This window comes from Lontra canadensis, unplaced genomic scaffold (assembly GCF_010015895.1).
Source record: "Lontra canadensis isolate GAN:19392208 unplaced genomic scaffold, GSC_riverotter_1.0 scaffold466, whole genome shotgun sequence".
Taxonomy (NCBI): domain Eukaryota; kingdom Metazoa; phylum Chordata; class Mammalia; order Carnivora; family Mustelidae; genus Lontra; species Lontra canadensis.
This window is the reverse complement of record NW_022631459.1, coordinates 5,389-29,911: the sequence shown is the minus strand read 5'-3', so window position 1 is coordinate 29,911 and position 24,523 is coordinate 5,389. Positions and strand designations below refer to the sequence as shown.

General features: G+C 54.4%; 2 protein-coding genes and 1 non-coding gene across 7 annotated transcripts; 2 read left to right on the top strand and 1 right to left on the bottom strand.

The window, feature by feature from the left end:
- The first annotated feature begins 1,163 nt into the window (after positions 1-1,163).
- Positions 1,164-1,274, top strand: LOC116863024. Its single transcript, XR_004381754.1, has one exon. It is a non-coding gene; the product is annotated as a U6 spliceosomal RNA (small nuclear RNA).
- A 6,893-nt stretch (positions 1,275-8,167) lies between these two features.
- LOC116863022 (small integral membrane protein 29) lies at positions 8,168-10,774 on the top strand. 4 transcript variants are annotated; one of them, XM_032850501.1, is made up of 5 exons: positions 8,168-8,276; positions 9,339-9,522; positions 9,706-9,731; positions 10,034-10,139; positions 10,325-10,503. In XM_032850501.1, the coding sequence occupies exons 2-5, from the start codon at positions 9,412-9,414 to the stop codon at positions 10,388-10,390; spliced, it is 309 nt and encodes a 102-aa protein (XP_032706392.1). In that variant the 5' UTR covers positions 8,168-8,276; positions 9,339-9,411; the 3' UTR covers positions 10,391-10,503. The 4 variants fall into 4 exon arrangements, with proteins under 4 accessions (XP_032706392.1, XP_032706393.1, XP_032706391.1 ...); XM_032850502.1 differs by lacking the exon at positions 8,168-8,276 and adding an exon at positions 8,367-8,556 and having other exon boundaries at positions 9,339-9,462; XM_032850500.1 differs by lacking the exon at positions 8,168-8,276 and adding an exon at positions 8,374-8,556.
- A 1,406-nt stretch (positions 10,775-12,180) lies between these two features.
- On the bottom strand, positions 12,181-20,364 carry LOC116863021 (high mobility group protein HMG-I/HMG-Y). Of its 2 annotated transcripts, none has more exons than XM_032850497.1 (6): positions 20,229-20,364; positions 19,870-19,983; positions 16,465-16,643; positions 14,387-14,470; positions 13,707-13,757; positions 12,181-12,325 (listed from the first exon to the last, which is right to left on the bottom strand). In XM_032850497.1, exons 3-6 carry the CDS (start codon positions 16,597-16,599, stop codon positions 12,272-12,274), a joined length of 324 nt encoding a protein of 107 aa, XP_032706388.1. In that variant the 5' UTR covers positions 16,600-16,643; positions 19,870-19,983; positions 20,229-20,364; the 3' UTR covers positions 12,181-12,271. The 2 variants fall into 2 exon arrangements, with proteins under 2 accessions (XP_032706388.1, XP_032706389.1); XM_032850498.1 differs by having other exon boundaries at positions 16,498-16,643.
- Positions 20,365-24,523: the final 4,159 nt, after the last annotated feature.

Below are 24,523 nucleotides of genomic sequence, written 5' to 3'. Positions count from 1 at the left end.
TTGTTTTGTGAGAGTAAGAGTCTCTTATAGTTTGTCTCCCTCCTGATCCCATCTTGTTTCATTTATACTTTTCCTACCCCCTAACCCCTCCACGTTGCCTCTCAACTTCCTCATATCAGGGAGCAGTTAAATCATTTTTAAATCCATTCTGCCAATCTGTCTTCTTTTGTGTGTAGTAAAATATACATGAAATTTACCATTAAGTATACAATTCAGTGATATTAAGTACATTCATAATATTGTACCATTATCACCAAGCTCTGTCTTTTCATTGGTGAGCTTAATCCATTTACATTTAAAGTCATTACTGGGGCGCCTGTCTGGCTCAGTTGGTAGAGCATGGGACTCCATCTCCAGGTCTTGAGTTCAAAGCCCCACATTGGGTGTAGAGATTACTTAAAAAAATAATAATAATAGGGGTGCCTGGGTGGCTCAGTGGGTTAAAGACTCTGCTTTCGGCTCAGGTCATGGTCCCAGGGTCCTGGGATCGAGCCCCTCATCGGGCGCTCTGCTCAGCAGGGAGCCTGCTTCCTCCTCTCTCTCTCTGCCTGCCTCCCTGCCTACTTGTGATCTCTCTCTGTCAAATAAATAAAAATAAAATCTTTAAAAGCAATTTTTTTTAAAGATTTTATTTTTATTTATTTGACAGAGAGAGATCACAGTAGACAGAGGCAGGCAAAGAGAGAGAGAGAGAGAGAGAGGGAAGCAAGCTCCCCACTGAGCAGAGAGCCCGATGCGGGACTCGATCCTAGGATCCTGAGATCATGACCTGAGCCGAAGGCAGCGGCTTAACCCACTGAGCCACCCAGGCGTCCCTTAAAAAAAAAAATTTTTTTTAATAATAATATAAAATAAAGTGATTACTGATATTAAAGGATTTATTTTTGCAAGTGTTCCTTTCTAGATGTGATCTTTTTTGTTTCCCAATCCTTTCAATACTGCCTTCTTTCATGTTTGACTTTTTTTTTTCCTAGTGTACCATTTTTTTTTTCTAGTGTACCATTTTGGTTTCCTCTTCATTTTCTTTTCTGTATATTTCCTCCTTGTTTTCCTAGTGGTTACCATAATTGTAAAATTAACATCCTAAGGTTAATAGCTATTTTTTCATCAGACACCATGAAGGCCAGAAAGAAGTAGGATGATATATTTAAAGTATGGATAGGGTGCTCATTTCAGCAGCATATATATGAAAATTGGAACAATACAGAGAAGATTATAATGCATGGCCGCTGCATGAGGATGGCATGCAAATTCATGGGGCATTCCATATTTTTAAAGTTATGCTTAAAAAAAATTAAAATAAAGTACTGACAGGAAAAGGGAGAGAACTGTCAACCAAGAATTCTATATCTAGAAAAACTGTCCTTCAAAAACGAAGATGTTAAGGCATTCCCAGATAAACAAAAACTCATGGGATTTGTTGCTAGTAGACCTACCCTACAAGAAATGTTAGAGGGAGTCCATCAGAGTGAAACAAAATGGCACTAGATGGTAATTCAAAGCCACATAAAGAAATAAAGACCACTGGTAAAGGTAACACATGGTAAATATTTTAAAAACAAGTATTATTTTATTTTTGCTATGTAACTCCTTTTTTTTTCTTATATGATATAAAAGATGCATAAAACAATAATCATAAATCTATGTTCACATGTACACAATGTATAAAGATGAAGGGGGTATGGAATTGGACAGAAGGCATTAATGTATGCTATTAAAACCAAGATGGTATCAATTCAACCTAAATTGTTATAAATTTCTCTATTTCTTCTTAAGTGAACTTAGGTAATTTGTGTCTTTCCATGTGTTTTCCATTTCAACTAAGTTGTTGAATTTATTGGCATAAATTTGTTCCTAATATTCCCTTATTATTCTTTTATTATCTGTAAAAATTGTTGTGATGTCACCTCTCTCATTCCTGATATTGGTGATTTGTATTTTTTTTTCCTGATCATTGTGGCTAGAAGTTTATCTATTTTGTTGATCTTTTTTTTTTTAAGATTGTATTTATTTATTTCACAGACAGAGATCACAAGTAGGCAGAGAGGCAGGCAGAGAGAGAGAGAGGGAAGCAGGCTATCCGCCGAGCAGAGAGCCTGATGCGGGGCTCGATCCCAGGACCCTGGGATCATGACCTGAGCCGAAGGCAGAGGCTTTAACCCACTGAGCCACCCAGGCGCCCCTATTTTGTTGATCTTAAGCAACTTTTGGCTTCATTGATTTTTCTTTATTTTTCTGTTTTCTGTTTCAAAGATCTTTGCATTGATCTTTGTTATTTTCTTCTACATACTTCAGTTTCAGGTGAAAGCTGAGGTCATTGACATGAGATCTTTCTTCTTTTTTTTTCTTCTTTTTTTTTTTTTTAAAAGATTTTATGTATTTATTTGACAGAGAAAGACCAGTGAGAGAGGGAGCACAAGCAAGGGGAATGGGAGATGGAGAAGCAGGCTTTCTGACAAGCAGGGAGCCCAATGTGGGGCTCTATCCCAGGACCCAGGGACCATGACCTGAGCCAAAGGCAGACACTTAACAACTGAGCCACCCAGGCACCTCTACGTGAGATCTTTCTTTAAAACAAAACAAACCCCCCCACAAAACAAACAAACAAACAAAAAAAGCATTTAGTGCAATAAATTTCCCTAATAGAGGTGCCCCACAAATGCTATGTTGTGTTTTCATTTTCATCCAGTTCAAAATATGTCCTAATTATTATTTTTAAAAATTTATTTTAAGTAATCTCTATACCCAACATGGGGCTTGACCTTACAACCCTGTGATCAAGGGTCACATGCTCTACCTACTGAACCAGCCTTGTATCCCCCTAGTTATTTTTTTATCTAAAGGTGTGTTACTCATTTCCCAAACATTTGGGGATGGTCCAAGGATCTTTCTGTTATTTGTTTATTTTTTCTTTCCTTCTTTAGAGGAGATTGAGAGTGAGACTGACTGAGGGGGAGGGAGAGAATCTTAAGCAGGTTCTACACTCACGCAAGCCCAATACAAGGTTCAATCTCATAACCCTGAGAACACAACCTGAGCCAAAATCAAGAGTCAGATGCTTGGGGCACCTGGGTGGCTCAGTGGGTTAAAGCCTCTGCCTTCAGCTCAGGTCACGATCCCAGGGTCTTGGGATGGAGCCCCAGGGTCTTGGGATCAAGCCCCACATTGGGCTCTCTGCTCAGCAGGGAGCCTGCTTCCCCCTCCCCTCTGCCTGCCTCTCTGACTACTTGTGATCTTTGTGTGTCAAATAAATAAATAAAATCTTAAAAAAAAAAAAAAGATTCAGACACTAACCAATTGAGCCACCCAGGCGCATAAAACATTTTACTTTTACATATGTTAACTTGAATCCTTTTAAGTTTCAGACTTGTTTTATGGCCCAAAATATAGTCTATTTTGGTCAATGTTCTCAGTGCACAAACCCCACCATACATTATTATTATTTTTTAAAGATTTTATTTATTTATTTGACAGACAGAGATCACAGGTAGGCAGAGAGGCAGGCGGGGGGGGCGGGGTTGGTGGTAAGCAGGCTCCCTGCCGAGCAGAGCCCGATGCTGCGGGGCTCCATCCCAGGACTCTGGGATCATGACCTGAGCCGAAGGCAGAGGCTTTAACCCACTGAGCCACCCAGGCGCCCCTACATGATTATTTTTTAAACACAATTATCTTTTTAAAAGATGTAATAAGAAAACAAGCAACATATACTTATTCAGGTAGTTACCATGGCCAGAGTTCTTCATTCCTTTGGATAGACCCATATTTCTACTTGGTACAATTTTCTTTTTTGCCTAAAGACCTTCCTTTAACATTTTTTGTAGTGCAGGTCTGTTAGTGATGAATTCTTTCAATTTATATATATCTGAAGATGCCTTTGGGGGCACCTGGGTGGCTCAGTTGGTTAAGCAACTCCCTTCGGCTCGGGTCTTGATCCTGGAGTCCCAAGATCAAGTCCCACATCAGGCTCCCTGCTCAGCAGGAAGTCTGCTTCTCCCTCTGGCCTTCTCCCATCTCATGCTCTCTTTCTGTCTCTCATTCTCTCTCTCACACATAAATAAATAAAATCTTAAAAAAAAAAAAAAAAGATGTCTTAGTTTCACCTTTGTTTTTGGAAGATACTTTTTATGAAGTTTTAATTTGAATTCCAGTACAGTTAACACACAGTGTTATGTTAGTTTCAGGTGTACAACATAGTGATTCAACACTTCATACACCACCCTGTGCTCATCACAACATGTGCTCTCCTTAATCCCTATCACCTGTTTTATCCATCCCCGCCCACCCCACACCCACCTCCCCTCTGGTCACCATCAGTTTGTTCTCTGTCATTAAGATTCTGTTTCTTGGTTTGTGTCTATCTGTCTTTCTCTTTTCCTTTGCCCCCTTTTTGTTTGTTTCTCAAATTCCACATGAGTGAAATATTTGTCTTTCTCTTTGTTACTTTGCTTAGAATTTCACTCTCTAGCTCCAACCATGTTGTTGCAAATGGCAAGATTTCATCTTTTTTTTTTATGGCTGAAAAATACTCCATCATATGTTATACCACATCATCTTCTTTTTTTTAAAGATTTTATTTATTTATTTGATAGAGATGACAAGTAGGTAGAGAGGCAGGCAGAGAGAGAGAGAGAGAAAGGGAAGCAGGCTCCCTGATGAGCAGAGGGCCTGACATGGGGCTCAATCCCAGGACCCCGGGATCATGACCCAAGCCGAAGGCAGAGGCCTTAACCCACTGAGCCACCCAGGTGCCCCTATACCACATCTTCTTTATTCATTCATCTTGGGCTGCTTCTATAATTTGGCTATTGTATGTTTTTGAAAGATATTTTTGCCTAATGTTCTACATTGGGAGGTTTTCTTTCAATACTTTAAAGATATTGTTTCACTATCTTCTTACACAGATTGTTTTGGGTGAAAATCTGATGTCACTCTTAACTTTGTTTCTCTGTACATTCCATCTTTTAAGATTTTCTCTTTTTACTCATTTTAAGCAATTTGATTATAATGTGACTTCATATAACTTTTCTTCATGTTTCTTTTGCTTGGGGTTTATTATGTTTCCTGGATCTGCGGGTGTATGGTCTTCATTAAGTTTGGAAACCTTTCAGTCATTATTTCTTCAAACGTTTTTGTCCCCTTTTTTTCTCTTCTTCTGGGTCTCTAATTACTCATATATTAGGCCATTTGAAATTGTCCCATAATTCACTGATGTTCTTGTAATTGTTTTAGATTCTTTTTTGTCCCTTTCATTTTGGATAATTTCTATTCTAATGCCTTCATGTTCACATATCTTTTCTTCTGCAATATCTAATCTGCCATCAATCTCATCCCGTTTATTTTTCATCCTTGGACATTGCAGATTTCACATCAGAAATTTCAATTTGAGGCTTCTTTTTTTTTTTTTTTAAAGATTTTATCCGTCTATTTTTCAGAGAGAGAACACAAATGGGGGAGTGGCAGACAGACTGAGAAGCAGGCTCCCCTGTTTAGCAAGGAGCCCAACACAGGACTTGATCCCAGGACTCAAAGATCATGACCTGAGTCGAAGGCAGACACGTAACCGACTGAGCTACCCAGGTATCCCAATTTGAGGCTTTTTTATATCTTCCTTCTCTCAACTTTTTGAGCATAAGAAATACAGTTAACTGTTTTAATGTCCTCCTTAGGCCCAACTTCTTTCAGTTCTAGGTCAGTTTCATTTGATTATAGACTGTATTTTCCTGCCTCTTTGCATGTCTAAGTATTTATTGATCCATTTTTTTTGATGGGTGCCATACATTATGAATGTGATCTTACTGAGGGCTAGATAGCTGCATTCCTATAAATCTTGAGCTCTGTTGTGTAATGAGTTTACATTACTCATTACTCATACATTACTCAGTCAACAATTTGATCTTCCTAAGTGTTGCTTTTATGATTTGTTAGCTGAGTCAGAGCAGGAGGACACAAAGACGAGCAAGGCATTAGTGAAAGTGGATACATAAGCCCAGGCACTAAACCACAGCAACACGGCTAAGGGGACATTAAAACTCGATCAGGGTGGCGGAGTGCAGCCTCACCTCTGCCCTCTATCTCCCCTTCCCGAGGTAGTAGCAGCAGCATGAAGAGAGCAGGGAGGGCTGGAGTTTTCCCTGGGTAGGCTTGAGGGTACCCTCATGGGATCTGAAACCTTATCACAGGAACAAACCAGACTTCAAATATAGACACGGAGCAGCTGCTGGCACAGAGCTGTCCAGGAAGAGGGTCCCACCCATCATTCCACTCTGCTTCACCCTTGCCGATCACACCAAGGGCCTTGGGAAGTCATCACACTGCTCAGGGCCTCAGCTTACTCATTTGTAAATTGGGGTGACCCCACCTGCTCTGCCTAGCTCAGAAGGGTGTTCTCTCCGGGGAGTAAGGTGTGCTCATTTCAGCAGCAGATATACTGAAATTGAACTAGGAGTCAGAGAAGTAAAAACAAGCTGAGTTTCTGAAAGTGACACCCCAGTCCTTTCTACACACTGCCTTAGCCAACTGACTGCTAAGCCCCCTCCTAGAAGGCCCTCAAGTTACGTAGTCAGAGGTTGTAAAGAAGAGGACAGAGGACCTATCATTTGATTCTAACCTCCTTGCAGGGTAGGCTCCGCCAGGGAAGGTGGCCCCCTCCCTCTGCCTCAGTTCTGACGGAAGCCTGGGAAGAGTGGTCTCCTTAATCTTCAGGCTCAAAAGTCTGAGAACAGCAGGGAATCCACCCGTAGCCTCCAGATGCAGGCATTTCTGTCATTCCTTTCCCCTTATCTATGATTTCCTACCAGTCAGATGATGGTGTCTGAAGGCAAGAGGCCAGATTTCCAAACAGCCCTCTGGTTCTAGGTTGGGTCATCTCTGCATCCAACCTCTTTTGGAGGACCCGAGGAAACAGACCAGAGCAGGCCAAGTGGCTCGACCATGTCCGAGCCATTGGTTATTTCTGGCAAGAATAAGGTGATCTAGGTTAGATCTATCTCCAGTAGCACCCAAGGGCCCTGGAGCGCCTCAGCCTGGTTCAGGTCCCACATCTTTTATGTTTCTGGGTGGCTTCCATCACCTGCCAATCTGGAGCTTTCCTAACCGTGTGTGACTTGAGGGGAAAGGTGGGAAGGTCTGGGTACAAAGCTGCACACACGTACTTGAAGTAATTGTAGATTCACATGCAGTTCTAAGAAATAAGACATCCGGGGCGCCTGGGTGGCTCAGTGGGTTAAAGCCTCTGCCTTCAGCTCCGGTCAGGATCCCAGGGTCCTGGGACGCGTCCGGCTCTCTGCTCAGTGGGGAGCCTGCTTCTCCATCTCTCTCTGCCTGCCTCTCTGCCTACTTGTGATCTCTGTCAAATAAATAAATAAAATCTTGAAAAAGAAAAAGAAGAAATAAGACATCCCCTGTTGGTACAATCCATCAGTCCACCTCTGGCGTGTGCCATTGTAATGCTAGACCACTAAAGCTTCCAAATTTACCTACTAAAGTTGCTTGTGGCCCCGGGGTATTGCACCCTGCTACTCCAACAGTGCCCCTGCAAGCCGGACAGAGGTTAACAGGGCCTAGTGTGTTCTGGACTCCTCATGCACGTGATCGCTTAATCGTCACCAGAGCTTGTTTCATAGACGTTAAGACTGAGCCGCGGAGAAGGGTGGAGGGTGAGTGGGTCCGGCAGGAGCTAATCCAGGCTTGCCTACGCTTTCTACCCTCTGAGCACAGTCCCGTGGGCCCCTGGGGGCACTAGGAGGCTTGGAAGGCTCCGCAAACACTAATGGAGTCCGTGGGGGACCCGAGCAGAGCCCCACCGGCGGAGGGAGCGGCTAGTCGCCGCTCGCCAGGACTAAGCTTCAGGGCGTGGCTTGGCCCTACACCTGGGTTCCACCCGGGAGGACGAGGAAGCAACGCCGGGCCGCAGTCTGCAACCAGAGCTCCCCAGCGCTGGCGCCCGGCCGGGGTCCGCCCCGGGGGACGCCGGGAAGCTGCCCCGCCCCTCCCCGCGCGCTCTCCTCCCCCCGCTGCGCGGCGCTCGCCTGCCCCCCTGCTGCCGCGGGGTGGGCCCTGCAACCTCGGCCCTCCCCGCCTTCGCCCCGCGCACCCCCCAGCCCCGGATTGGCCGCTCCAGAAGTCTCCGGGCCGGCAGCCTTCCGCCACTGGATTGGCTGCGCCCCGGGGCTGAGGCCCCGCCCATTTCCCCGGGTCCTTTGATCACGCGCCTGCCGGCTCTTCCGGGGCCTGGGAGCCAACCGAGGGCGTTCCTGTCCGGGCTGCAGCGGCGGGAGGTAAGGCATGCTCGGGTTGGACGGGCTGCAGAGCGCCGGCGCGGGTCCACGTCTCAGGGTGCCGGGATTCCGGGATGTCCGGGCCCTCCCTGCAGCCCCCAAACCTCCCTTACCCGGCCTGAGCCGCCCAGCGTCGTGGGAACTATACCTCCCACTCGCCCATGCTGGTCCGCATCCTGGGAGCGGCCAGACATCCGCCCCACCTCGGCAGGTCCCTTCGACCGTGGGACGGCGTGCATGCGACCGTGCAAGCTCGGTGCCCCCACGGACACCGGGACAGGTAGTTCATACCTTGCCCCCCCAGTGGAGACCCAAGCGAAGCGGGGTCGGGGACCTTGGGGTCTGCGTACAGGAGCCCATCGGCAGTCTCCTTGCATCTGTCGATGGGAGCTGACCCTCTCACCTTTGCCTATCAGCCCGCGCTAAAGAGGGGAGGGACCTGGGCGGAGCCCCGGGTGGGGACCAGAGGGAGGTGACATCACCTCGCAGATACCTGCCCACTCGTTTCCGCCCTGGCACGATAACAGTGGAGGAGAGGCTGTCCTGGCTGTATGTCCGCAGTCACACCAGGGACAAGGAGGGCACAGAGAAGGCCTGTAGCCTAAGTGGGGGTATTGGACCAGGACTGGGGCAGGCTCCTTGAGATGCTCCTGCCTCACCCGGAGGCCCCACAGCGCAGGACCCTCATATATCTGTCAGATCTCCCCCTTTTGCTCCACTGGACAGGTGCTGGCTGCCCAGTGTCCCCAGAGGTCAGAATAGGAGCTCCAAACGTAGATCTAAGCTTTTCCCAGGAGATGTGCTAGTGTTTTGCCAGCACCTGAGCTGGGCCCCACCCTGGCTTGGGGACAGGAGCCGGGCAGCACTCTGGGCCTCCCCTTGGTGCCCTCCACACCCAGGATTTCCCTGGTCACTGGAGGGTTAAACCCAGCACACGGACCTGGAGGATATCTCGTCCCAGGGCCTGACCTAAGTTTTGATACATCACCCGCTCTTGGAGAGGGATCCAGAGCTTGGATGGCGCCCTGGGTCAAACGAATCACCTCCCTTTCTCCTCCGCAGGGAGCCCAGTGGAGGCGCCCTCCCAAGGCCCCACTGCCCATGCTGACGACCCAGCCCTCCGGCTGCCGATGTCATGAGTAACACTACAGTGCCCAATGCCCCCCAGGCCAACAGCGACTCCATGGTGGGCTACGTGTTGGGGCCTTTCTTCCTCATCACCCTGGTCGGGGTGGTGGTGGTTGTGGTAAGGAGTCCCCATGGACACACATACACACCCACACTTCGGCTGGGAGTGGGGACGGTGGGGCTGGTGAACCTGCACCGCTCATCTCTGCTGTCCTGATGTGATGGGTGAAGGGGTAGAGGTGGGTCTCCCGTGGGCCGTCCTGGGCTCAGCAGCCTGCACAGCGCTGTGTCTCTGTTACAGGTAATGTATGTCCAGAAGAAAAAGCGGTGAGTGTCCCTGTCCCCAGTGTTACTTCCCCTGCATTTGGCTCACAAGTTTCTTCCCATAGGCTTGGTTCTCTACAGTCGAGGTTAAGATGCCCTTGGGCTTTCCTTATACCAGCCCAAAATTCCCTACACCCCGCTGTGAGGGTTTCCTGCCCAAACTGGGCTTGGAACCTACTGAAGAAGGGCCCCTTCTAGAACTGGGCATGTATTCTCAGAACCACAGTGTGCCCCCAAAGGCCCTCAGGGCCTTAGGTGTTGGGAGTGGGACTCCCCTGGGCTGAGTGCCCTCCCCTGCTCCCTAGAGTGGACCGGCTTCGCCATCACCTGCTCCCCATGTACAGCTACGACCCTGCAGAGGAGCTGCATGAGGCTGAGCAGGAGCTGCTCTCGGATGTGGGGGACCCCAAGGTGAGTGCTGGGGAGAGGTGGGTGCAGAACAGTCAGGGGGGCAACCTGCTGTCTTCTTCCCCAGAGCCAGGTTTTGTCCTCAGACCTCCCTATGTGGGCCAGGGCTAGTGGGCTGTCCTCCTGCCATGGGTGCCACAGCTTCTGCCCTGGACCCCAGCCCTGTGGCCCGGTCTCTGCCCCCACAGGTGGTACACGGCTGGCAGAGTGGCTACCAGCACAAGCGGATGCCCCTGCTGGACGTCAAGACCTGACCTCACCCCCACCCCCCTGCTCTCCAGAACCATGGCACTTGGGAGTGCTCTGGGGGCCTGCGGTGTCCTTCCCCACTTGCACTCACCCAGCTCCCCCTACTGGGAACTGGGTCTCCTCTACTCTCATCCATCCAGGCTGCACCTCGCTCCCCCTGCCCAGGCCTTCAATCCTTGGTGGGCTGAGCCTTCCACCCATTTCCCCCCACCAGGCTAATCCAAGTTTTTCCTGCCCGGTTGGAAGGGTGGTTGGGAGACTTTTTTCCTAGGCCCCACCTTTCTCTTGAGCCCTCCCCAACCTGGCTTTGGATTTGTTTCCATGGTGACAGGGCCTAATGTATAGTATTCAGTATATATATTTTGTAAATAAACTGTTTTGTGGCTAGGGGTGTGGTGCCTTTTTTTTTTTTTTTTTTTTTAAGAGAGGCTTGTTACCTTCCCCAGAGCTAAGGCTTTCCTCGCCCCCTCCCCGGAGATCCACCCCCACCAACTCTGTCCTTGGCTTCCACTCTTACCTACCCCAGGTACCCACCACAGAAGGATTCCGGTCCAGAAAAGGATATTTTTTTATTCAAGTAACTGCAAATAGGAAACCAGATGGGGGGGCCCCAGGCTGGGACAAATAATGGCCACCTCCTCCCCATCAGAACAGGGGGGAGAAGGTAGCCTCTACACCCGACGGTCAATACAGGCCCCCCCCAACTCTGCTGCAGCATCCTAGGGGCAGGGCCCCACCTTCCCTGGGACTGGGGTGGTCGGTAACCCAGCCTGTGCTGCCCCGGGCCCCTGCCCCTAAGAGTGCCTTGGAGGAGGGGACCGCGGGCAGAACAGGAGGCAATGAGGATGAACATTTGGCGCTGGTCGCAGCAGCAATGACGGATGTCTAAGAATGGAAACATTGAACGAAAACAACACAACTGTCCAGAGGTAGTTTGTGAACAGAGGAAAAGATGGAACCAGAACCTTGGGGGGTGGGGAGGAGCAGAAGGGTGGGAGTGGGCAAGGCTAGCTCCTTGTTATTAGTGCCCCATGTGAGGAAGGGGGAAAGTGAGGCCTAAGGTGGAAGCGGAGGGGTTAGGTAGTGGCTCCAGCCCACCTGGGGAGGCCGTGGCAGGGAGCCTAGGCCTCTGGGACCTCACCTGGAAAAAGGGGGGACTGCATTTCCCTCACTGCAACAGATTCCAGGGTGAGGGGGTGGGGTGGGCTGGAGCCCATTTAGAAAGGGTAGGGGGCTCAGACCCCTCCTGCCTTCCTTCCTGTGCCCAAAGGGGGCTGTCTCACCTAGAGCAAGGACCAGGCAAGGGAGGAAGAAAGAAAAGTGGGTATGAGCTGCACCTAGTGAGACACAGGCTGGGTGGGGTGGGGGGCATCTCGGGGCCCAGCGCCCCTCCCCACTGGCCATACCTGCCGCTGCCTGTGCTGTGGAGGGGAGCAGATCAGGAGATGGGGCTTGGGGCCCCTTTTAAGGCCAGGGAAGCCCTCCCAGGCCCCTCAGTGGGAAGCCAGAGGGAAGAATGGGGAAGCAGAAGGGATCCCCCCCCCAAACCAAGAGCCCAGTCAGCAATGTCCCCACCGCAGGGTGTAGAGACACAGCAGGGGGCAGGGTGCCGCAAGACTGGGGGTCGCTGTGTCTGGAGCTGTGAGTGTGCGTGTGGGTGAGGGGTCGCTGGAAACCGAGACCAAAGGAAACTGCTCCCCACTCGGGCCTTGGGGCCCCGCAGCGGCTGGTGTGCTGTGTAGTGTGGCAGCGAGGGCACAGGTGGGTTGTGGTGGTGGTGTGGGAGAAAGGGGGGCCTGGGGGAGGGGGCGGTGGGAGCGGAGCGGAGCTGTCCAGTCCCAGAAGGAAAATCGCTCCTCGGCCAAGGAGAAGGCGGCACGGCGCGGTCACTGCTCCTCCTCAGAGGACTCCTGCGAGATGCCCTCTTCTTCCTCCTTCTCCTGTGAGGCAGGAGGCAGGCAGGCCGGTCAGCAGGAGTGCCAGGCCTGCCCCCTGCACCCCACTGGTGGTGCTGGGGGGTGGGGGCACAGGCCAGAAGGGCCCCCACCCCTCCCTGGGTTCCCTGGCTCTCCAGAAGGGGGATGAGTCAGGGCTGAGTGTGTGAGTGACTCAGCAACCTCCACGGCCCAGTTTCATTCATAAAAAAGGAAGAATTTAAAGGGAGGGAAAAAACCCCACACACAGGCTGCTCCCGCAAGGAGCCAGGCCCCCTTGGCCCCAGGGCCTGTCCCCCCCCCACCCCAACGCCCAGCTCAGGGAAGTGAGGAGGTAACTGGCTTTCTGTAGGAGGGGAAGGGAGAGGTGGCCAGGAAGAGGAAACGGGAAGAGGTGGCTGCTGGGTGCCTCGCTGGGGAACCAGGTGGCCTTGGGCCGCAGGGGCAGCTGAGGGGCTATGGAGTCAGGCCTCGGACTGACCCCAGGCCAGGGCGGGGAGGAAGGGGAAGTGTGTGTGCCGCCGGGGCTCACTCACTGGGCGGGAATGTTGGGACACCACACGGGCCTGCGGCCCCCCGTGCCAGGCTCAAACTCCCAAACAACTTGTTTCCTGTTACTCACTCCTGGGGCCCAGCCAGCACCCCCTGACCCCCCTCCTCACCCTGGTGGTGGCTCAGCTCGAGGAATGAAGGCCTCAGGGAGTTCAGGGAGCAGGTTGGGGAGACAGAAAAGGGCCAGGAAGAACAAAGCTGGGGTGGCCACTGACTTCAGTGGAGGCCCCAGAGGCAGCCTCCTGACTCAACCTACCTTCTTCCGTTAGCAGCTATTTGGGGGCTCAGAAATGGATGGTGGGTCCCAGTGAGGAGGGGCCTCCATGTGGGATCACCCCTCCGCTCCCACACAGCACTGCCAGCGCGGCTTAGGGCTGAGCTCCTTGGCTGCCTCCTCCTTCCTACCCAAGACCGCCTAAGATGGTGGTGAGGACAGACCCTGCGCTCTGCTCCCGTGGCCTTCTTTCCTCACTTCTATTATGGGGCTGGGGTGGGAGAAGGGGACTAGATGGCCTCCAAGTTCCCCCTAGAAGCTGAGTCTGTTCTAGGAGCAGGGGAAAGAGATGGAGCCCCACCCCCTGGCTAGGGCAGGTTCGTACCTGGGACCCCTTGCTTCTCAGGGATACAGCCCTTTAAAAGCCCTGGGCTGGGTGTCAGGACCCTGGGACACACGCAAATCCCTTTCCCTCTAGGCCTGGGGAAGGGGACAATGTCCCACTACTCCCGGCTCAGGCCAGGCAGAGCGGTCCTTCCACGATGAGCGCACAGGACTCAGTATCCCCCATCCTTAAACATCCTCCCCAGCAAACCACACCACCGCCATCCCTTCACCTACCAGTTTTTTGGGTCTGCCCCTTGGTTTCCTCCCTGGGGTTGTGGTAGTTTTCTAGATGGTCAGAGAAAAGATCCACTAAGTCAAAAACGTCCCTCAGTCTTCACGCAACCACCAGTGCCCTGGTGGAGAGGGGCAGAACTCCCTACCTCTGCTTAGGGCAGCCTGGGACTCTCACCCCAGCAGGCCCACCCGAGTCCAGCTGGTGATGACTGGCCAGCCACACTGCACCCCCCCAACATACACACACGCCCCCCACTCCCTCCTCCACCCATGACTCAGAGGATATGAGTCGTGTCTCAGAAAAAAAATAAAAAACAAAACAACTTCTCTGAGAGACTGCTGCCACTGTGAATCTGCCCTTCCCTGCTTATCCCCACTCCCTTGGGATTCAGGGGGACCCCCGAATGGAACATTCTCCACGCAGGGACTGGTGGAACCACCCCTTCCCTCTTCCCGATTCGCCTGTTTCCAGACGACAAAAGCTATGGGAATTCTGACTTGATTTCCCCCGAAGTGAGGCTTCGGTCATCACCCTGCCTTCCCCAATCAGCCAAGACCCCCTGCCACCCATGCCAGGAAAGAGAGGGCAGGGGACAGTTAATAAGGACAAGCCAGTGCCTTCTTAGACCTCCCCCAGCTGTGGCCATGGGCAGAAGGGGGTCGTCCTCCTCCATCCTTACCCGGGTCTTGGCGGCACCCTTGTTTTTGCTCCCCTTTGGTCGGCCCCGAGGTCTCTTAGGTGTCGGCACTTCGCTGGGTTCCTTCTGCAAAGACAGATGGGGTCATCAGGAACACAGAAGCCACCTGTGCCACCCCTTTCAAAACACATGGTGCTCTCCCCTCATCCCAGCAAGACGGAGTCAGTAAGCCAGTGCCACGACCCAGAAATCCACAGGCACCAGAGCAGACAAGCCCTCGTGATTCAAGTTCTCACACTGAACATCTTCTGCAAAGCTCCTCCCATGCCTCCCTGCGCCAACAGGAGGACAAGAAGGCAGAAGAGGGAAAGGCGGCACAGGGGCACAAAGACACCATCAGGCAGCTCTGGCACCACGGGGCTCGAAGCTCTTGGGCAAGACGCGGGATGCTCGGGCCTCAGTTTCCTCAACCGTAAATGGTGACAAGACACCTCACAGGGTATCCAGAGACTAAATGAAGAGTGTGGAAGTGGCCAGCACTGGGCCAAGACAGTTGCCTCCCCGCTGTGAGGGATGCCGAAGTGGGGAAGGGATGCCGAAGTGGGGAAAGGATGCCCCCTTCGCCCCACTAGAGAGAGCTTCCAGCCTCTCCCTGCAAACTGACTCCCTCCAGGCCACCTCTCAGAAAAGGAAGTATGCCCACGTGTCGGAAACCCAGAGCTCCCTACCGTGGTTGCCGCTGAAATTTTAATAAGCGCAACAGAATAAGAAGCTGCTGCATGAGGCGTAGAAGCCAGGCAGTGAAGGCACATCAGCTACAGTTTCAGGACGGCTGTTCACAGGCTGTGTAGGGCCACCATGGTCCTGTAACCCAGCACCCACTTCGGGCACCCCTCCGCAGGCCCCAGCTAACAGGCACAGGGTGGAGGCCACGGACAGAGAATGACTTCCCTCCCCACACTGGGAGCTCTGGAAGCCCACCTCTTAGCCTCATGGCTCACGTCCCCCCGAAGCCCGTACAGACCACACTCTCCATCCTACAAATGCAGAAGCCCAAGGCCCACCCTGCTGAGAGAGCAAGGGCGGACCTCAACTCCTGTCCTCTTCCCTGGGAAAGGGACATAAGCTGGGCCCTGCCAGCCGCCGCCCGAGAGAATCCAAGATCCCCACAGCATGCCAGGTGGGCCCCCAAGCCTGACAGGCCAGAGGCCAGGCTCCCCAGCGTGCCCCAAAGTGCCAGGTTGGTCTTTTTTTTTTTTTTAAGATTTTATTTATTTGTCACACAGAGATCATGGGTAGGCAGAGAGTCAGGCAGGGAGAGAGAGGAGGAAGCAGGCCCCCTGCTGAGCAGAGAGCCTGATGCGGGGCTCGATCCCAGAACCCTGGGATTATAACCTGAGCCAAAGGCAGAAGTCTAACCCACTGAGCCACCCAGGCACCCCCCCGGCTGGCCTTCTAAACCCATGCGACCTCAGTGGAGGACAGCACCACGGTTCCCAGGGTCACTCTCTCGCCAACTTCCCCACATTTTTAAGTCTTTAGGCTTCCATTTTGTTTTTTACAGGGCCGGAGCGGAGCCTGGCCCAGGGCCACGCGAGGAGAGGCCCCCAACAGGTGCCGGCCCAGGACCTTTCTGTTAGGGCCTGGGATGAGGAAGTCCAGAAACCGACATTTTAGTCTTTAGAAATGTTTATGGTGACTGGACAGAGCAGTACGTGGAAGGACTCTCAGGATTAGAAACCCGGAACTTGTACGTATATGCGACGCATCTTAACTATGTTTTTATAAAGGCCCCGGTCCGCCCTGGTCCGCAACACCTTGGGAGTAAAGCGTGGGTAGTTTAGCAGGGTGGGGGCACTGGCCCAGGCAACCACGGGGTCACTTCCGGCTTGGATGATCTGGCACGGGCTCAGGGCTCAAGGTTTCTCAGCCCCCACTTCCATCCGTGGGTCTCAGGATCTGACCAGGGTCAGCGCACGCCAGGTGCATTTCTGGAGGACACACACACACACACACACAGCAATGATTCTGCAGCCCTTTGCTCCAGTTTTCACTTGCAGAGACACCTGGCACCTCCCTAACCCAGAGAGGTAAACCGAGGCAAAGGTTTGGACACCCACCTGACTCCCTACCAGCGCCGTCCCGGGACTCACCGGAGGCTGCTTGCGAGGCCTGCCCCGCCCCCGCTTCTCAGTGCCGTCCTTTTCCTGCTTGGAGGCCAAGGGCTGGCTGGACTTCGAGCTCGACTCACTCATCTTCCCTTCTCTCTGGAGCAGGTGGAGAAGCGATGGCTAGGATGCTGGGAAGCAGGCAAAGTTGTTTAAAAAACACAACCCCTTGCTTTAGTCCCCTCCCAACCCCTCCACCACCAGTGCCCTCAAAGGGCACTGGGGGACCCTGCCTTCTCCCCAGGGATACCCTTGCTTGCTGAGAATCGGGGTCTGACCAGCCCCAGCGCGGGCTACAGGGTGGGGCTTGGGCCGTTGGCCCTAATCAGCTCCTTATCTCTTGAGCAGAAGCATGCTTTGTCCTGCCACCCACACAGGGCCCAGGCCCAAGAGGCACAGCCAGCTCAGATGTGCTTCTGTAAGTGAGGCTACCTGAACAAAGGTGTAGATGGGGGGTCCTCATGCTCCCCAGGGGGTCCCTCTCTCTAGCCAGCTCCCCTTTCCCCTAAGAGAAAACCCAGCCTGAGCGACTCACAGGCAACAAGGGTGGGAAGGTTAGCAGAGGGAGTTAAGCCCCGGGCCACCAGGCCAGCAGCGTGGCCTACCCACCATGGCCCAAGCCTCAGGCCCAACCTCGATGCTCCACACCAATCACCGGGCCAGGGTTGTGCCCACCCCACCACTTAGCTCTCCTCTCCACTCTCTCCCCAGGGTAGAGCCTTGGGGAATCAAGGCTGAGAATAATTTGGGGAAGATGGTTGAAATTGTAGTGGAGGGAGAAAAAGAAAGCCAAACACACCACCTGGAGTCAAATGAGATCTTCCCCTTCGGTCCTGGGTCTCCCCTGAGATCCTAGCTGCCCTTCCCCACCTTGCAGGGCTGGTCCTCAAAGCGTCTTGTTTTTGTCCCCTGGCATCTTCCCTCTTCTTAGAGGCCCATTTGGATTTAATCAGCCCCACTAATTGTGAGTTTATCTAAAACCTCCCACTGCAAGGAGCACCCGGCACCCCATTATTTGGTAGCCTCTTCCAGAAGCTTAAAAAAGACGGTGAGGGTCTTCCCCACATCTGGTCCGATCCCCCTGTCTTCCCAGGTGCAGATCCATGGCTCTCCACCTCCCTGGTAACCAACCCCTGGTTGCCTTTGGCAAAGGGTAGGCCCAAGCGCTTTCGTTTCTAACAGACCTTCAACCTATAAAATGGGGGAAATGCAAAGACATTTACCTCAACTACCTTTCCACACTGAGGCCAAGAATCAAACCAGATCATAGTGAAAATAGGTCCACAACAGGAAGTCCTCACTCCAATCAAAACGAGAACAGAACATTCGAAAATGACTTTTCTTTCCCCTTTTCAGATTTTCAGACAATTTCCAATTTTAACTCGAGGGGGAAAAAAAAAAAGTTTTTTGTGGGTTTTTGGTTTTTTTTTTTTTTCCTCAAACTTGTGACTTTTGGAGGGCTTGAGGCCCCAAGCCTCAAGATTCTCCAGACGGCGAGACTTTGTCTGGTAATTATTCTATTTTATAATATTTCAGACTTGAAGACCCTTTTAAACAAGGTGGTTGGTGATTTATCCTGCTCCGTCATTAGTGGCTTGGCCTGCTCTGTAATTACAGGCAGTGATTAGAATCTTATATTACACCACAGGTTCCCCTTCAAACTAAACATCAAAATTAATCAGCCTAAATGAGTGCTGACCTCACATGAGGTCTGTGAAGGCCCCCTCACAGAGGGGGGTCCAGTTGCTCCAAGCTAGCCCCTAATCCCAGAAAGCCTGGGCCCAACATGCCTGGGAATCCTGGTGGGTCTCCAGAAAAGTTCTTGCATCATCTAGAGCTTCCCCCCACCTCTTACTAGTAGGAACCCTCTAATCCACTCTCCGACACCCCACCCCCCCCAAAGTCTAGGCCTCCAGGAACTGAATGAAAGCCTGTGGCCCTCTCCGGCGAAGGGAAATGCTTGTCTCTTCCACCTGTTTCTGAATATCAGAGGCCTGGCTTAGGGGAAGCCATGTTTAAAAGGGCCCGACCCGAACCCTCCAGTTTGTAATAAGCCCTTCTGGGCCTCAAGCGTGCCACCCCCGCCCCGTACACGGTGCATCCAATGTGTATTCCACAACTGCTTAGGGAGTCTACGCGAACGACCCTAGGAAATCAGCACGGGCTCCCTTGTTTTCCGGAAAAAAGTAGCCCAGAGAGGCCTGAGGAGTTGCCCAAGGTCACACAGCAAGTTGGCGAGCAGGACAGAGTAGATTACGGGCGACCTCTCCAACCCGCCACTTTCCTTAACCGCCGAGAGACTGGTTAAGTGCGTGTCGCCCCCTGCTCCAGAGTCGGCCCCAGGGTGACTCTGCAAGTGTCCGCGCCGGTCCGTTGCAGGTCTGCCGGCGGGGCTAGGGGCAAGAGCGCTCGGGGGGAGGGGCACGAGCAGCTCTCGCAGGCGCGGGAAACTGGTGCACCCCGACCGCATGCACCGCCACGCGGGTGCACCCGGCCCCACTTCCTGCCAGAGGGGGCACCCAAGCCCGCCTTGGGGCAGGAAACCTGGCGCGCGCGGGCGCGGGGTAGAGGAAGAAAGCCACCTCCCTCCGCGCCCTCCCCGCAAAATAAAGACCCAGAAAAAAAAAAAAATGAAACGGGGAGTTAAAGGGACTAGTTCCAACAGAGCCCTGCAAAGCAGAGAAACCTGTTTGTGGGGGCGGAGGGCAGGCCCGGCCCTGGGGGCCCGAGAGGCGCGGGCCGGGCCAGAGGTGGGGTCGGGGTGAAGCCCCAAACCCAGGACCGCAATTCGGCCTCAATCTGCGTAGGGGGGCACCGGGAGGAAGGCCGAGCGGGAACAGGGCCGAATTGTGGGGCTCCTGCCCATCCCCCTCACTTCTAGAACTTCCCCAGGCTGCGGGGGGCACCCGGTCCCCCACTCGCCTGCTGCGCCGCAGCCTGTTCCTCTCCCCGCCCCCCCACAGCCCGGGCCCCGGCTCGGGCTCGGGCTCGGGCTCGGGCTCCGGCGGGAGCGGCGGCCGCGCGAGGTGCACCGGGCTCCGCCGGGTGCACAACTCGCGCTCGCCGCAGCCGCGCGCCCCCTCCCCCACCGCGCGCCTTTCCCGGGTCCCCGCCCCCCGCAGGGCGCCCGCGGCGCGGGGGAAGGGGTGCGGGCGCCCTCCCCGCGCCGCCGGGCCCAGCCGCCCGCCCCCGCGCCGCGCGGCCCTCCCCCGCCGGCGGCTCGCGCAGCCCGGGCCTGGGAATAAAGCCGGAGGCGCGCGCTGCAGCCCTGGGCTGCTTGCAGGAGGGGCGGCGTGCAGGCGGGGGCGCGGGCGCCCCCCTCCGCCGCCGCCGCCGCGGGCCCCGGGGACGACTCACCGCGAGCTCGGCCGCCGGCCTGCGGTGCGCGCTCCGGGCTGCCGGGAGCGACGGTGCTGGGCGCTGAGGACCGGCCTGGCTCCGCCGCCGCCGCCGCTGGTAGCAAATGCGGATCTGAAACCGGGAGAGAGAGCAGAGGCGCTCAGAGACCGCCGCCGCCGCGTGCTCGCCGCCCAGGCCCCCGCGGGGTATTTATCTGTCACATCCAGGCGGGGGGACAAAAATATTCGCCCTCCCCCGAAGGATGGCGAGGGGCAGGAAGCTAGGCACGGCCCGTGCGCGGCCTCAATAAATAAATAATTTAATTAAATGATAGATATAAAAAAAAAAAAAAGCCACCGGAGGGGCCGCGAACTCACGCCTTCTTGGAGCCGCGCCAGCGCCAGAAATAGCCCGGGCTCGGAGTCCCAATTAGAGGAGCGCAGCCCCGGCTCAGGGGAGCTTAAAAAGAGCGACCCAGGGGCAGGGGGGACGGGCCCGCCCGCGCCAGCCGTGTCACTGTGGGGGCGGGGCCATGCAAATGAGCCCGGGGATTTAAAAGGGCGGCCGCCCGCCAGCCGCCGCCGCCGCGCGGGTGGGTGCTGAGTGCGGGGAGGGGCGTGCGGTGCCGGGTGCCTGGGGGCGGGCCCGCGGGAGGCCCGGGGCTGGGAACCCGAGGCGACGGCCCACTCCCCGCTGTCCCGGACCGAGAGACATGGGAAGGTGCACAGAGGGGGATCACCACGGAGCTTTTCGCGGGGGATGGGACGGGAGAGCGTCCTTACAGCCTGGAACGGGGGGGGGGTCCCCAGGAGAGTCACCTCTAGGGGCCTTCCGGGCGTGTGGGCCTGACGCCCGCGGGGCGCGTTGGATGTGGGCGGGCGTTCGTGCCTGCGGGGTCCGCGCGGGCGGGAGGGGGTGGAGAGAAACGCGCCTGTGGGAGAATTCCGCGGCCTACCCGCCGCCCCCTGCGCCCAGATACGCGGCTCGTAGATTTCCCCTGGGCGGACAGGTGTCAGCATGTGCATTTCAGTGCCTACCTGCGTGTGGCTGCCTGGTGAAATACAAGTCTTGTGAAATTCATACGTGAAACTTGTGAAATCCAGAGTTTTCGCTTATTAATGGCCGCGAGTGAGCCGTAGTCAAGGTGCAGCCTCCAAGCGAAACAAACGATTGGCTCGCTTGCAGGTAAACCTGAGGCTGGTGGTTTGAGATCATGCCTTCCTACTTTGTGCCCTGACTCTCTCCGCCGTGACTTTTAAAGGAAAACACGAAAGCGTGAGCTAGTGGTCGCCTGGAAGCACTTTGAGGGCAGGGACGAGGTCTACGCAAGCCGCACCCGCCACGCCTGGCCCGCCCGGCGCCTGGCGCAACAAAGACTTGTTGCACGAATGAGAAGGAAGTCCAAAGTGGAAAGATGGCGGGGAGGGCGGTGGGAGAAGAAAGGGCGCCGTCTAGAGCGGCGCGCCCTGCAGGCCCGGCCCGGGGCCCTCTCAGGCGCACCTCCCCGCCCCTGGTCCCCGAGGCGGCCTTCCACACCTCCCGTGATGCAGGGAAATGCAATGCGGCCCAGTGACACACGGCTGTGACTCATGTTTTTCTTTGCTCCCCTTCTTCCTCCCCCGTCGGCCGAGGCCCCGGCCCAGCCCCCTCCTCAGGGGGCGAGCCGGCGATGGAGGGGGACGCCAGGAAAACCCTGAGCCCGGCGTGGAGGCGGGGTGGGGAACCGGAGGGGCCGGGCCTCCTACTTTCAGGAATGTTTCAGGAATGTTTCCGGTGGGGGTGGGGAGCAGAGCCGGGAGTGGGCCCAGCCCCCACCCGGGGCGGCGGGCTGGCACTCCGGGCCGGGGGCAGCACGTGCTCGGCCGGGTGGGGGCGGGGGCTCCTGGGCGGGAAGGCGCTGGGGGCCCCCGGAGCGGGTTCAAAGAGGAGGGCGCGGGCCTGGAGCCGGCCCCCGGGGGCCGGGGCTCGGGGTGGGCCGGGAGGCCGCCCTCTGCGCGCTGGTTCCCCGCCCCGAGCCCAGGTGCAAGGCAGTTCCTGCGAAGTGCCCAGGCAGCCCCTGGAGGGGAAAGGAAGTCACCGATGGGCGGCCGGAGGGGAGAGAAGGGTGGAGGGGAACGCCAGGGCGAGGTTGGGGGAGGGGCGGCCTGCCCCTTTGTCTAGAGCCGGTGGGTGGGGGTGGGGCGGGGTGGAAGGCGCGCTGCTCCCTCCATCTTTGTCCCTTGAGTGCCGGGCGCGCGCTTAGTAGGCCGCGAGTTGAGTTGACTGGAGGCATTGAGTTAGCTCGAGAACCTTTGCAGGGTTGGGTGGCAGAACGAGCCTTCAGTTCTCGCCCTACTCCCCTCCGGTCACGGTTCCCCGCCAGCAAGCCAGGCCTCCACGTCAGGCCCCGGGATCGCCCTCCTAGAACCGCACGCCCCTAGACACAGCCTCCCCAAGGCCGCCTGGGCTGCTAGGCTCGCTCTCTGGGGCCGATGACCTGGGAGGCGTGGGAAGGGCCCACAGGACGCGGCATACCTGGGGTGCTGCTCTGCCTTCCTGTGTGGCTTGTGTCCTGGGGCCTTCCCTGAGGAAGGTGGGGAAGGGAGAGGGACCTCTGCCTCCAGGGGCTGTGGGAAAACTTGGCCAACTTTTTGGCCCACTTCTAACAAGCCGACTTGATCTTATTTCTCCTACTCTTATTTTTCCCCTCGTTCTGATTTTCTCAACGACTTGTTTTTTTACCTTGTACTGCGGGTGTTTTTGTAAGCCACCTAAAACCCTCTCTGGAAGAAGGCAGGTACAAATACATTTGTGGGCAAATACGGTAACCTGCTTCTCTTCAGGATTACCCACACCCTTGTAATCCAGCTAACTGCCCACTGACCTCCATGCTTTCTGGATTAGAGATGCCCTGAATTCCCTTCCTTAACTTTCTGTCCTCCTTCATTAAGTATTAAGCAGCAGGGGGAGTGGTAGAAAGAAGATAAATAAAATATAGCCCCCGCTCCAGTAGATTTCCTATTCGGAGGAATCAGAGCCAGGAACACACCAGAGAAAGTTGAGGAGCAAGCCAGGAGATGCCATGAGGCGGCATCATTCATTCATTCATTAAATATTTATTGAGGGCCTACTGTGTACCCAGAACTGGTCCAAACTCTTGGGGTATAAGCAGTGTACAAAGTAAAGTTCCCTGTGCTCTTAAAATTTAAGACTGGCGGGGGGGGGGTGTTGTCAGGCACTTAAACAGAGGCTCAATAGACGGTACAGAGGGAGAGGGATGGGAGCTCAGGGTAGTCAAGGAAGTCAGTCTGCTGGAGGAGATGGGCTTGAGCCAGGCTTGATGGCATTTGGATAAGTGGGGAGCTATGGGGAACATACAGGAAGAAAGAGCTATTTGAGGCCTGGGGCATCAATCTGGTTGGTCAAGGCCTGAGGGGTCCCAGGGGAATTGGTCATGTCAGAGCTGGTCTTTCCCACAGGAAACATTTTCTTACTGTCGGAGTTGGGTTATGCCGTTTCTGCAAGGACAACCTGGTGAACTTGAGGAACCCAACAGGAATGTCCAGGGAATGGGGAGTTCTGATCAACTGTGTATTTCAGGACAGCTGAAGGTTAAGCTCATTTTCACCTGAGCTGTTGGCGACTTCTTCCTGACGTTTGCTCGTTCTTCCCCAGCCTTGCTAAGTGGTGCAGTGGGATCCTGACCATCTCCCAGTCCAAGCTTGGAGATGCAGAGGATGTAGAAGTTTGGGGTGTCCCTTAGCCTTTCCTAGGGATTCATTCTCAGTATATGTCTCTGGTTCGCATATTTACTTCTCAATTTATGTCTTCTGAGTCAGCTACAGCTCTTAGAAGAGTCGTGGGAAAGACCACTGTGAATGGTTCCATGTAGTGTTTGACTTAGTCAAGGTTTTCTGGAAGTCCCAGGGATGAGGTTTGGTAATGTTCTACATCCAGCCCAACATGACAGGCAGATGGGAGGAGGCGGGAAGAAGAGGAATAAGAATAGTAAAGACTTTATTTGAGAGGGAGTGAGAGCAAGAGAAATCACAGAGGGAGAGGGAGAAGCAGAGCCCCAGCTGAGCAGAGAGCCCAATGCAGGGTTCAATCCCAGGGCTCCGAGATCATGACCTAAGCCAAAAGCAGACACTTAACCGACTGAGCCACCCAGGTGCCCCCTCAATGCATCTTCATAGAGAGAACACCCTTACGTCACCAGCACCCAGATCAAGAAACCATCTCCAGTCCCCCTTGGGTACCACCATCCCCACTTCTAAGAGCCTCCTATACCTTCCCATTTTTACGTGCATTGCATGGATGCAATAATACGTGACGTCCTCCTGGGTTCATTTCCTTTGCTCAACATTACGTCTAAGTTTCATCCCTGTGGTGGCATGTGGCGGCAGAATGTTCCTTCTTGCTGCACAGTTGGTCGTGTGAATGGGCCACAGTTTATGGATCCGTTCTGTTGAAGGGCATTTGGATGGACTTTGGTTTGAGGTTATTACAAATAGTACCGCTGTGAATGTTCCAGAATGTGTCTTGGTGATTAGATATGCAAATTTCTGCTAAGTGCATGCCTACGGAAAGAATGCTTGGATCACAGGATAGGTACGCCCAGCTGTTACGGGGGAGCAGAACACTCATGAATAAAAAGGGGTAGTTGTGACCAGACAACAGGCATAAACCCAGC